This window comes from Patiria miniata, unplaced genomic scaffold, assembly GCF_015706575.1.
Source record: "Patiria miniata isolate m_02_andy unplaced genomic scaffold, ASM1570657v1 HiC_scaffold_21, whole genome shotgun sequence".
Taxonomy (NCBI): domain Eukaryota; kingdom Metazoa; phylum Echinodermata; class Asteroidea; order Valvatida; family Asterinidae; genus Patiria; species Patiria miniata.
In genome coordinates, this window is record NW_024037060.1 from 4,192,261 (window position 1) to 4,205,552 (window position 13,292).

Sequence of the window (13,292 nt, forward strand, 5' to 3'; positions counted from 1 at the left end):
CGTCGGTATAAATTCAATAAGGTTTGAGCAGTAAAATTCTTGGCAGGTCGGTGACCAAAAGGACCAGGTCAAGGGTAATAAACATATAGTGTGTACTAAAAAGTGAAAGCCAATACGATTCTTACCAAGTCACGACGTAACACGTGTCCTGTTGACATGGGAGTCAAGCTAGCCACGCGGAGTGATATCAGATATAGTGATATCTAACACTTGGTATCTGTGATGATGCTATCGCGCGCCAGGTTCAATGTGCACTTCATCTATAGTCACTGCACTTTATTCATTGACCATAAATTATATTGCTATCGCATGTATTCTGCGCTGAATCTATCTTCTCCTTGTAATTAATGTTTTTATGTTTTCTTTACGTATTTGTCATTGTTGTTTCCAGTGTTATTGGTTTGCATGCATTGGTAAATTAATGAAATTCCCACATCATGCCGTAGAACTGCTGAGTGTTTCGAAATATTTAATGAATTTCTGAACATCAGATGGGTTCATCGAGACGCGTAAAATCCGACTTTACTCGTACATTGTTTTCAGGTTTCGTTTATTTCTTAAATTTAACAGTCGTATAAAAATTAATGATAGGCCTGCACTATGTTATGTTCGTGTGGGTCCGTCGAAATGGAGATTTATAGATGATTCTACAAATGGCTGGTTCAAGTTCAAGCAAGTGATCATGGTGTAAATGTCCTTGGGCAAGACACTTTGTCATTATATGAGTAAATAGAAACTTAACAGGTTCCGGCGTATTTTGGGCTGAATTACCTTAAAAATGAACCAGCTGACACGAGATACATTCAGTACGTCCCCTGCCTTTGTGGATGACGCATGGGAAGAGGCCAATGCGCATGTAAAACTCTGATAAATGTGTTCACGTTTTAGGGCTTTAAAACGTCGTCAAATTTTCGTTTCAAGAATTGTCTATCGAGTGCTCAGCTATATCTGCTAATTTCAGCCTCACAGTAGTACCAGTCGAGCGAAGTTGATTGACCGATTGGTTTATCATTTGTTCTTGCAGATTTTCTGCAGTGATGGATAACACCACGATAGAGACGCTGATCAGTATAAACAATGATGATGAAGAAGGCGACTGCAACGCGTTTCTTAGCGGCATCAATCAAAGTGTACTGGAGGCGTATTGCAGTATGCGAGCATACGAAATGCTAGGGTCACCCCTGAACATCTTCATGTACATCGTCGTCTTGACTGGCGTGGTAGGCAACGTGGCTCTTCTGACTGTCATCCTCAAGAACAGGCCCCTGAGGACCACACCCAACATGCTAGTCATCAATGTTACGTTGGGAGACCTGATGTACCTTATAGTGGTCGTGCCTACCAGACTCGAGTATCAAGTGGCGTTCTGTTTCCCCGACAGTGAGCCGCTATGCAAGTTTGCAAGCGCTTGGCAGGTACTGGCGCAGGGCGTGTGTATCTTCTCGATCATGGCTGTCTCCTGCGAGCGTTACGGAGCTATCACCCAGCATCTAGGCCGCAGCTTGTTCAGAGGCTCTGCTAGGAAAACCGGCTTCTTGATTGGGCTAGTCTGGCTGGCTTCTCTGGTCATAGCTGTCCCAGTTTACGCAACGGCTTCCTTGCACGGAGGCTTCATATGCACGTACCTGCCACATTTCACGCCAGTGGCCAAGGGCTACGTCACCGTGCTTTTGGTCTGTCATTATATCGTGCCCTTGCTGGTCATCACGATTCTCTATTCACGAATGGCCCACACGCTGATCCGAAGTGCGGATAGTTTCCGAGGTGAGAATCAGCCCGGAGCTAAGCAGTTCCGCGCCAGGAGACGGCTGGCCATCATCGTTCTCGTCATCGCTGTTTTCTTTGGTGTCTTTTGGATGCCCTGCTACATCTACAACATGTACTATCAGTTCGCCGTATCATGCGACACTATAAGTGACAAAGACCATATATACGAAGAGCTGCGTTTCTTCGCCGCTTTGATCAACTCATGCTTCAACCCATGGATCGTGTTCATCATGAGCTCCACCCATCAGAGAATGCTGATGCGATGTATCTGCTACCGGGAGCCAGGCTCTAGGACCACAGAGCGGCGTACCAACATGACTACACTCCGCTCCAATAGCTTCATGAACAGTACCAAGACAAACTACACAGAAATAACCTCAAGTATGTGAAATGCAAACCAGCATCTGGTTGGGTTTGGGTTAGCACAGGCAAATACTGAACCCACGGTCTAGAATTGTTTCTGTCTTTCATTTGGGGTCTCAATTCGGTCTTTGCACGAAATCGTTGGAACAAAAGCGAGGTTGTAAAACAAGGACCTATTGGCGTCGTTATCATGTGAAGCTGATAAGTTATTACACATTAAGAACCCAAACAGGTGACTCAAGCGTATCTGTTGCCTCGCTTTTAACCCAACCATGCAAGAAGCCTCCCATGATGCATTTCAACACCCATAAGCGTGAACATTTACAAATCTATGCTTAAAACAAATGAATGTCCGTGCATGTGTATGATAAATTTGAAATACGGGGAAAAAATTATAAGTTGAACAAACATTCAGCATGCACAGATTATAATACGCGAGGTGGTTTTGTGCATAAATTTGCTGGGTTTTTGTTCTTCTCTCGTTTGTTGCGATCGTTAGTGGTTCACCTTACTTAAAACTTATCAACGTAACATCAGTTCTTTAATCTTGTAATGGTTAATGTACTATAAATATTTAATTGGTAATATAAAGAATAGGCCTAACGGTGTATACCGACACCCATTTGTAGAAATCGCCCGTTTTAAGCGCGAACTCTGGCACAGTAGATGTTTAAATTTCAAATATTCTTCTTCTTATTATTATTATTATCATTCATTCGGCATTAAAACACACACATTAATATACATCTTGGTACAATACAATTATAACCGACAAAAGCCAGCGGCAAATACCAGGAATTGAAAAAAGCTAACTTAATACATGTGGCCATATATTAATTCCAATACCAGTGGCTACAAAACAAATAAAATTATACAATACATTTTAAAAGAAATTACATAGAAACAGATTTATTAAAATGAAGTGTTCGGGGATTGGGTAACTTTTTTGGCAATCGTGTACGACAGACTGCTAAACCGATCTAAGGGGGTCATGTGCAATTAGTTTTGTTATGACCAGAGTATTTTGCGGAGTAATAGTTTGGTCATTACACTTTTGGTTTAGAAGCTTAAACGTGAATAACTAAAAACTCTTGAGCAATTTGCTCGATTTCTGTTTGCGCCAAACCATGAGCATATTTCTCATTTGATAATTGGCTCAAAACCGAGACGTGGCCAAGCGGAAAGACTGGGCGGTATCGAGATTGTCAAAATGTACGGTATTGCTGTTATTTTGCGCATCGGAATCGTCGGAATGCATTAAAGTACTATAGGCCTAACAGCAAGTGATGTGGTATGTAATTTTACGGAATACAAGATGCTAGTAGTTAGCCTAATTGTAGAGAATTGAGAGACGCTAGTCTTTGGGATGGCGGCTTGTCTATTTTTACCGATTACTTAACGCCTCAAACATGACGAAAGACATGCGACATGTCCAGGCCGGGTGCAACAAGCCACTGGCAAAATTTATCACTCCCGGGCGTACTGTTCATTTCAAATTGAGACATCGGCATCCTCAAATAATTATTCTTCCGAAGTATCGTCTTTTTCATATGTACTAATTTCCGATGGACGATGCTTAACTTCTGGTCTTTTCAAAGCAAAGTGCGCGACATGGAGAGCGGGAGAGATGAAGTCTGAGCAAGTACATGTTATCTCGACCGATATATGAGTTCGGGCTTTATCAGTCAATTAACGTTGAGATCGACGGGACGGTGATCTTCCATGATTAATGATTGGTCGTGCACAGTCTCGTATAGAGAAATCAGCAAATCAATGAGCTCGATATATCCCCGCCGCCATGCGGATTCGGAAAGTTCTTGAGAGAAAGAGGGGTACGGAGATGAGTGTGGATCAAGGTATCACTAGGCCATGAATAACTGAATCTTAACCAGTTATTGGATAGCTGGACGAACCTGCGGGGTTTGTGTCGAATTCATTACCAACAATAAAGAATACAAGTCATGCTTGCTAATTTTGTTCTTTGCGATCTTACATTTTCAGTCCATGGTAGTCAAAGCAGTAAACTCGAACTACTGTATGACAAACCCTTTGCCTCTTTTCCTCTCAAAACTTCCCGATATCCAACAAAGCTTTTGACAAAAAATGACCGAAAATGATAGGTCGTGCAAGCTTTGTTTATACTCGACCCTTGTCGCCGTCTTGTGGCAATAATTGTTTATAGTAAGGCAGATTTGTGAAAAAAATGGGCCTTTTTAAGTACAACCATGAATTTTGGCACAGTTCAGGACTATGGTCTGAGTATAATGTTTTGAGAAGTAGAGCCACTCTAAAAACGTCCTCAGTCGTTCGTGGCGGCCATTTTGAAAAATGGCCGCCAAATACCACATTTGGAACCAGGAACCTACCATTGCAATGCACTTTAGGGAAAGCTAAAGGGTAGAAAAGAATCTCACTGTCATCCAGATATGTTTATTGAGGAATCGGGGGCAGTCTAATTGTAACAATAGCCTTTATTGCGAAATTGGCGGGAAACATGGCTGCCATTTTCAAAATGGCCACAAAATTCAACATTCGGCACAATGGACCTGTTATTGTGCTGCAATTTTCACAAGAGTAGAGGCGCAAGTAAATATTAATACCGCCTAATTATGTTTATTGAGGGATCAGGAAGTCTTTCCTTGCAAAAACAGTGTTTGTATCATATTGCGGAATTGGAAGGAAATATGGCGGCCATTTTTAAAGGTTTCATAATTTGTAAATCTTATCTGAGGATATTGCGCCGCGTCATTACAGTGTCGGTTATCGAACACAACTGACGTGCATGAAACGTCATTGAATTGACCTGTCCACTGAAACACACCATTTACTGACAATTTCAATTTCGATCTCGGAACACCTGTGGACTATAGACTCGCCCACGTGGTTGAGGGATAAGCTTGCGTGAAAAAAACAGAGTGGGCTGAGCATCAAGTTCAGCGTCTTACAAAACCAACCGCATGTTGGGTGATGGATTGTGGGGGATGTTTGTGTGCCTATAGACTGCATTATGCAGCACGGATTACATCTTTGGACCAAACTCGTACGGACTGCGAATGAAGGAAAATCCTGACGAAATCATACGGGAGTATGTGCATTTCACATTCAAGTAATTTCGTCACGGCGAAGCAAACTGATCACGGAAAATAGGAACATCTAATTTGTATTGATACCTAAAGCTGACACATGCTATTACGGCTATTTCCTATTTTATCGCCTAAAGGAGCAAAAAAGAAAGTTAGCAAAATTCCAAACTCTTCGATCACTATGTACTTACACGTCTACGGTAGCCTGTTCATGACACCCTATAAGGAATAATTGTCCCTGCGACTGGAACTCATCCGGCTAATGAACACAAGCATTTACTGCCTAACAACGATGTATAATCCCAGATAGTTTCTAAAGCCCAGAATTGCACCCATCTAATTATTGGAATATTCACGAGTATTCGTTTTGTCCACAATCGGAAAACAGTCAACAGGTTAACGCCATTGTACGGTACGCCTGTCTAAAGGTGAGACGGGGCTGGTAGCTTTTACGCATACGAATACCCATGGACACATTTCTAGTGAGAGCAAGTACATTATTAATGGTGTCAGTAATATGAAAAAAAGTAAGTTCCTGAAAAGGTGATTATCGCGGATAATGAAAGATGGAGGTTGAAAGATTGTAAACCTAACCCGCACAAAGTCCAAACGGAGGCATTTCAACTATACACTCTAAAAAGTCCCGGGACAGATTTGACCCGGAAAAGGGTTATGTGGGGCCTGACCCTTTTCAGGGACAAAAATTACCCTTTTCCAGGTCAAAAATGACACTTTGACCCGGAAGACGAGTCACACAGTGTAATTTTGACCCAGAAAAGAGTCATTTTTGACCCGAAAAAGGGTCGGGCCCCACAAGACCCTTTTCCTGGTCAATTCTGACCCGGGACTTTTAAGAGTGTAGAATCAGAGTTGATATTCAAGACACAAACGCTAAAAGATCGGACTAATTTATTGCAATTTTAAGAGAAGAAAAACGAAAATGTGTTTCTGTTTCATACAATCTCCTCGGTGTTTGGACCTGTTCGGTTTTCAAAAAGCCTTTTCCCCCTCATTTGCTGAAGCGAGTATAGGGAGAGAACGGATTGATATATCACATTACATATCAAGTACGCCTTATTAGGTGGCGTATATCAAACAACCATTCTCGATCTCCTTTAAATTTGCAGGAGAAAATTCCAACCGCAGACTTCCTTAACGATTCCATAATGTGATCATTAATTTTGTGGTCATTAGTTGGGCGACGTTGTGGACATTTCTAAATCTGTGCCAACCTCGATCATTATCTGTGTGACACAGACACTCTTCTTACGATGTAATGCGTGATTGATTGTGCGTGGTGTAACGTTCCAAGCGAGTTAGCCAGCTCTCTATGTACATTTTGTCACTGCATTCTATATGGCCTGTGCGTGTTATTACATTGGTACAGCTATTGACACACATACATTTATCTTTTTTTTTTGCCCTGCAGTTTTAATCCGTCTTGACTCGTCAAATTTGACAAGATCGTTTTTCCTGATACGCTTCTACAGTTTGTCTTTATCTTCGAGGCATTCTGGCAACACACAGTCGCACTCAATATTCGTTTTATATGTGTTGTTTTTGTTTCTACTGATGCCTCCCTGAGGTGTAATTCACATGACGTATGTCAACACTGCTTCACTGGTTATCCCGTTCTATTAATAGGCATTCAATGGTTTCCTTGAAGTCATTTTACCAGCGTGGTTGACTCATCCAGACATGATGCAAAACTAAAACACAGTCATCCTTATAGTTATAATAATAACTCACAAGCCATCTCGAAAATATCCCCCAAGCCCCTCCTAAAAACCACCGACAACAACAACAACAACAACAGGCAAATGAAGCGATGAGTACTGAAGATTGGCAAACCAATCAACACGGCCAAATAATCAAGAACATTTATCGTTGTACTTTTAATAATAATTCGCCAGCTACTTGGAATTAATATTTTTTAAAGATCCACAAAATTAACTCGAAAAAAATGAAGCAAACTCAATGGAGAGAATGGGCGAACCAACTCAAACGACTATATATCAACAGTGGAAATTAAAGTAGAGGACAAACAATACGCGAACGAGCCACCAAGAAACTAATGTCTTATTTGTACAAACGCTGACAGTCTTGCAGAGAATATTTTGGCGAATGAACAGTTTAAATCGTCTATCCTCTCATCTGTTCAAGTGAACTTCGGGAAAACAAAAACACTGCGGAGTTATTTGCAAGCATTTCAACAAGAACACACAATCATTTCCCGTAGTTTGACGTTGAAGAGCGCAATTTGTGACGATGGCAGTAACTCTCTCCTGACTCTCTTCTGTCCCGGGCGATCTCAGGCGAGCGTGGAGCGGAAATGCATTGTTGGTTGGCCGGTAACTGCCTCAGTTTATCGGTACGTCTCCTCGGTACTTGGAACGCTCTTTTGCCCCGGAGCACCTCACAAATGTCAGTTAGAGCAAACGCAAGGAGCTGACTAGCGGCAAGGCAAGCGAAGATAGCGAAGAAACAAAGTGTGCTGCTTTGGTATATTAAAAGATGTGTGTCGCGATTACAGCGAAAATATTCAGTCAAATTAATGTCATTTTGATTCGGCACTTGATGAAGTCGATGCGTGTCAGGATTATGTTGGAGAAAATGACAGTGCAGTTTAATATTGGCTTATGCGGTTCGAAAATGGCGAATCATCATGAAAACAATGCCATCAGTTATTGACTAAGCAGATTTTGTCACACACTTGTATCTTATCTCCTGGCAAAAGCCCACAATACCAAATTTGGTGTAAGCCTCCGGGAAAATCCTTTAACAGCACATTATGAGATGCTTTGCGAGTGTTTTCTTAATATCAACGGACTCGAGATTTCTTAACTAAAGAGAGTGACGTCTTAAGAAGTGCTGCTGGTCTGTCTGAACTTACCTTCCGGTTAAAACTAAGTTGAGACAACCTCCACATCCGTCATAGCTTTCACTAGTCAGTCTGGTTGCCGAGGGCGCACGTTGCCACTCTATTGATAGCTTTACAGGTTTGCCTCTGGGCGTGTCTCAACGCAAGGGGCTGGAGCAGCTGCAACTGGCGCACCCCTTCCGTTTTTCTCGACCCACTATGGGGAAAGAGTAACCCATGTGCGTGTAAGAGGACACTCAGAACGCAGGAAGGCGGTCTTCGAAATAAAAAAAAAGATCGAGGGAGAAGAAAAACAGACACAAGTGCAAGAGGGAAAACCGGATCGTATTACATAAACTGTCTCGGGATACAGTTGTCTTTACACATCAAGGGTTAAACTCGTTCGTAACAGTTCCTCCCTTGAGGGATAGAAGTTTTTCATTTCCGCAGTTTTGTTGGCCCGCCAGGTGTAGGGTCATTCGTGTGCGAGAAGGCCGCCTTTTCTCATTTCTTTTGAATCACATCGTCCTTCTAAAGGTTTCGCCAAATACTTTCGGCAATTCAGTTGGGAACGTTGCTGTACATTTATTAACTTCGATCGCGCTTCGAGCAAGAGCGGCCTTTCATTACCAAAATCAACGTTAGAACTATATGCAGTGTCTCGGTCAGGTGAAAATATATCTTCACCAGAGCATGCGTCGCGGTAGTAAACTTATATCAATTGAAAACTCAAACGACGTCTGAGAAATAATTTACTCATTTTGCTTTTTGACACAATCGTCTTGAAACAGGCATTCAATGATTAACTTTCAGATTCTACAAAGAAATTTCAGCCAAATTTGCGCAAACAAACTGTATACACTAAGACTGAATGCTGTAAGCAGTTTTATATATCTTCTGTTCTTGTAATAATCGTTCTATGATCAAACAAGGGAGGATATGCATCTTTTATCACATCACGTCCTTCAACTCTAGTTATATTCAGCACCTGCTACTCACAATATTTATCGCCCGTTGCATGATTGTCCTGGGACGTGTTTCAGGTTCAAATAAGTTTTTTTTTAAAGATCATCCATATATAATGAACTCTTGCAAGTGCTGCTCTTGCAATATGGTTGATTAAAAATACGAATTTCATATTTTTTCTGATTTGCAGACGAAAAGCTGATCGAGGGATAAACTGTACTAAAAAAAAATACTTTGGTCGTACATTTTCAGTCCGGTGCACAGACAATTAGTGGGCACCGTGTATAGACTTCGCGGGCTTATTAGTTATTTTGGACGGCTAACTATAAGACTTGGCAATGACGTCATTAGTGCGTCAGAGAGTCCTATCTCTTGATCCGTAATGATCCGTTATGATTGGCTTCTTTCAAATCCTTCCGTAAAGTTCGCAAACGGGAAATATGGTGTTTTGTTTTTACTGCTGAAACACTCTGTATATATGTTTAAGAAAATGCATTTAGGGATTGTGCCACAGTTGTACATGGGTTGTAGGATAAAATAAGTATGTACTATTTAATAATGAAACAAGTGTAGAACAAATTCTCATTAATTGGTGGGTAATTTCAAGCAAAATAGAAGTGTGTTTTTATTATTGTATCTTATTGTGCAATTGCAAAAATCGGTATTCTATTTTGCAATAATGGAATAATTTTCAGAAAATGAATATTATTTTGAGCTTAATGCCATGAGAACAATACGAAAGGATATTTTGATTCCACCCTTTCCCCATTATTTTCCTTTCTTTGCAGATAATTTCCCCCTCATTGCAAGAGTTCCTAAGCCAAATAAATATAATAAGGTCGGTATGTAAAAAAAATGCAATTTATTTGTATTTAACTATCAGTCTGGTAATGGTATGGGCTGTAATGAGAACCACTAATTGTCCGTTAATGTACTAATGGTGATACAGGGCGAGTAAAAAAAACAACGAAACCCAAATGTCGGGACCATTGTTTTAGTGAAGTTCTGCATGTAGCACTTTTAAGATCTAGGATATAAAAGCTCAATTCATAAGCTTTCCTTTAGTACAAGAATCATTCAAATCATTTATCTACTTTTCAAGTTACGGAGTTTTAAACACAACCAACGTTTTAAAGTTCTGTCCACGGATCACAAAAAAGGGTGTGCGTTCTTCCAGCAAAACGAAAACAATTCACACACATCCTTATGTGATTTGTTTTCGTTTTGCTGAAAGCCCACTGAACTGTTTTGTGATCCGTGGACAGAACCATGAAAACGGTGGTTGTGTTTAAAATTCCGTGACTTGAAAAGTACATGAGTAATTTGAAAGATTCTTACACCAAAAGAAAGCTTATGAATTGGGCTTTTATATCTTGGATTTTGAAGGTGCTACATGTAAAACTTCACTAAAACAATGACTCCAATATTTGGGTTTCGTTTTTTTTACTCACCCTGTATTCTGCAAGTTACACAATTTAATGTTTCAATCAATCTTGCTCAAGAAACAACTGGTTACCTCCGCCAAGGAGGTTATGTTTTCATCGGCGTTGGTTTGTTGATTGGTTGGTTGGATGGTTAACCAGATAACTCAAAAGTTATAGACGGATTTGCATGAAAAAATATCGTAGGGGTGGTCCTTGGTACCAGTACAAATCGATTAGATTTTGGAAGTGATCCGGATCCCGGTCTGGATCCAGGATTTTTTTAAAGAATTCTTCACCATTTATGCGAGTATTTCTTTTGGGTGTTCTGACAATATGGCGGGGAGGGTTTTTTTGCCTTGTCGGAGGTTTGCGCTCTCCGAGTGCTTTATAGTTTATTATTAAACTAAATAATGAAACTAACTTATTAAACTCATATATTAACTAACTGTGCATAATTATGATTGGTATGACGGAAGCACCCCCTTTTTATGTCCAAACGATAATGAGTTCATCATAGGCTTGGAGGATAGAATTGTAAAATGTAGGCGGGCAAACTTAGAAGGCAGTACGTACACGGTGTCCCTGCTTTCGCAGTCGGAATTGCAGCCGGTCACTGTGGTCGCGTTGTACTCGGAGAACAAAATCAAATGGTCCTTCCTAAGGTCATCTGGCGTTCCAGAGTGGCGTTGAACCAAATTATTCCAACGATTAAATGTTCGACGTTTAAAACAATTTGAAGCGGTCACATCTTAAGATGGAAAGTTGCAGTCGTTCGTATAACGGCTATAGTCTAAGGTATGGCAAATACATGTTTTGCCCGTCTGCATCCAAGTGGATTGACCGGAGCTGTTTTTGTATTTATTTGGTTCAGCGCGAATCTGAAACGCAAACCTCAGGCAGTGATGGTTAGATGCATCACAATTCTTTGATGCATCGTGCAGAATGCCTTTGTTAGGTGCGACCGGGTCCAATGTCAATATACATACGCAAGATAATGGAAACATTTGCTGAGCACATTCAAGATGCAACAAAAATGCCGTCGGTTCTCAGCCGATGTTTGCTTCGCAAGAACATTTTGCAAGGCAAAACCATCTGTTAAGCAGCCGATGATGGAATGATTTTCTTGTTTTACTGTGATGTGATGGACTTTACAACAGTGTTTTTGATACAGCGAGGTACGGTGTGGGGTTTGGTATGATTTGGTGTCTCGATGCGGTGCAATGGAGGCAGTGTCTCAGATCTAATGTTGTGGAATGGAATGCGGCGAAATCGGTGTTTTGAAAGGTTTCGGGATTAACTAAATCGTGCAAGACTTTTTCAGAAAGTATACATCAAAGAAAGCAAGGCACGTTAGCAGCATTCAAAGTGAAAAACGGTTAGTACATCCTCAATAATGAAAGGTTTGCGGAAACACCATGTGCGAATAATTATTCGCACATGGTGTTTCCGCAAACCTTTCATTATTTAGTATCTCCACCATGCAAAGCCTCAAATCTTACTAAGTACATCCTCCCCGATCAAGATAGTAAGTTTCTTGCTAACAAGCAGCACGATGGAAAGTGGGCCTTATAACTATGACTTACATTAACATTATTGTGACAGGTAATTTCTGGTGAAGTGTGGTTGTTCATGATGTAGTATGGTTGACTTCGATTTTACTTGGTATGGTATGGTATAGTTTTTCTGATGTGGTGAAGTGTTGTGATGTGTATGATAGGTACTTGTTTTGTGTGGTATAAGGCCTATCTGTCATAAGTGATAGTGCGAAGTGAGGATGACTGACGAGTGGTAGATGAGACTTTTGTTGCCAAGAGGTGCTGATGGTAGGCCGGTGGAGTGTGAAATTTGGACTCTATGAAATACGGACTCATTGATTGTATTGCGCATGTCTAAATTTGTGAACGTGATAAGGACAATGTCAGGTTATCACGTGAGAGTTAGAGACCGAAAGTTTATGCAAGTCCAAATTTCACTTGACATCGTTAGTGTTTGGAGAGTGGATAACGTATTTTGTATGGTGTTTTGGTTGATTCTAATGCAATGGTTGTGATAAGGATGGTATGCTATATGGCCATGGTGAAATTTCATAGTTGCTGAGCAGAATACGAAGCGCCGCAACTTCATAATTATACTTAACAAAAAATCGGCTGAGAATCATGCATTCATAAGCAGAATTTGGTAAGCAAATAATGATAGTCTGTGCTAAGCCAATCTACTGCAACAACAACAGAGGGTTAACTTTAATCATTCACTTATAAATACGAAAACAACATTTTCATTCGAGTTTATAGGCTATATACTTGCACCTGTTTGAGTGTGACGATGACGATGAAAGGGCTTTTCAGATCAAGCCTTTCTATAAATACGAATACATCGTCGCGTCAACGTGGACTCGAAGCTTATTTCGGCGACTGAAATTAAGTCCTGCCATAATGAGTTGGTACCGCGCACAGAGGCAAGGGCTTTAGATTATGGTCGTTTGGGTTATTCTTAAGCAGAATTTACTCTTCATGTTGCAAATCCAAACGAGCGGGGTAATATACCGTGCGATCTCTTTATGTTTAATATGCCTTCATTTTTGTGTCGTACAGAAAGTGAATATTAATTTCTCGCTTCTGAGAAGAGGATTATTATACAATAATCCAACTTTTTTATTTTTGTCTTTTTTGCCTTTGAGGAACGTCCTGCCACGACCAAAACGTTAGGCCCTGTAATGTTGTTGATTCACTTGTTTATTCAGGCAAAGCTAGAGCAGGTGTTCCGACAAACGAAACAAAGTAGTTAAACTTGTCGTAATCATTTTGAGGGATATAAACGTGTGTTGCAGTT

The 13,292-nt window shown here is 40.6% G+C and overlaps 1 protein-coding gene across 2 annotated transcripts; it reads left to right on the plus strand.

Annotated features, from left to right (window-relative positions):
• The first annotated feature begins 1,028 nt into the window (after window positions 1-1,028).
• Window positions 1,029-10,029, plus strand: LOC119729459 (bombesin receptor subtype-3-like). 2 transcript variants are annotated; one of them, XM_038202022.1, is made up of 2 exons: window positions 1,029-2,148; window positions 9,828-10,029. In XM_038202022.1, exons 1-2 carry the CDS (start codon window positions 1,038-1,040, stop codon window positions 9,887-9,889), a joined length of 1,173 nt encoding a protein of 390 aa, XP_038057950.1. In that variant the 5' UTR covers window positions 1,029-1,037; the 3' UTR covers window positions 9,890-10,029. The 2 variants fall into 2 exon arrangements, with proteins under 2 accessions (XP_038057950.1, XP_038057951.1); XM_038202023.1 differs by lacking the exon at window positions 9,828-10,029 and having other exon boundaries at window positions 1,029-2,542.
• The last annotated feature ends 3,263 nt before the right edge of the window (window positions 10,030-13,292 follow it).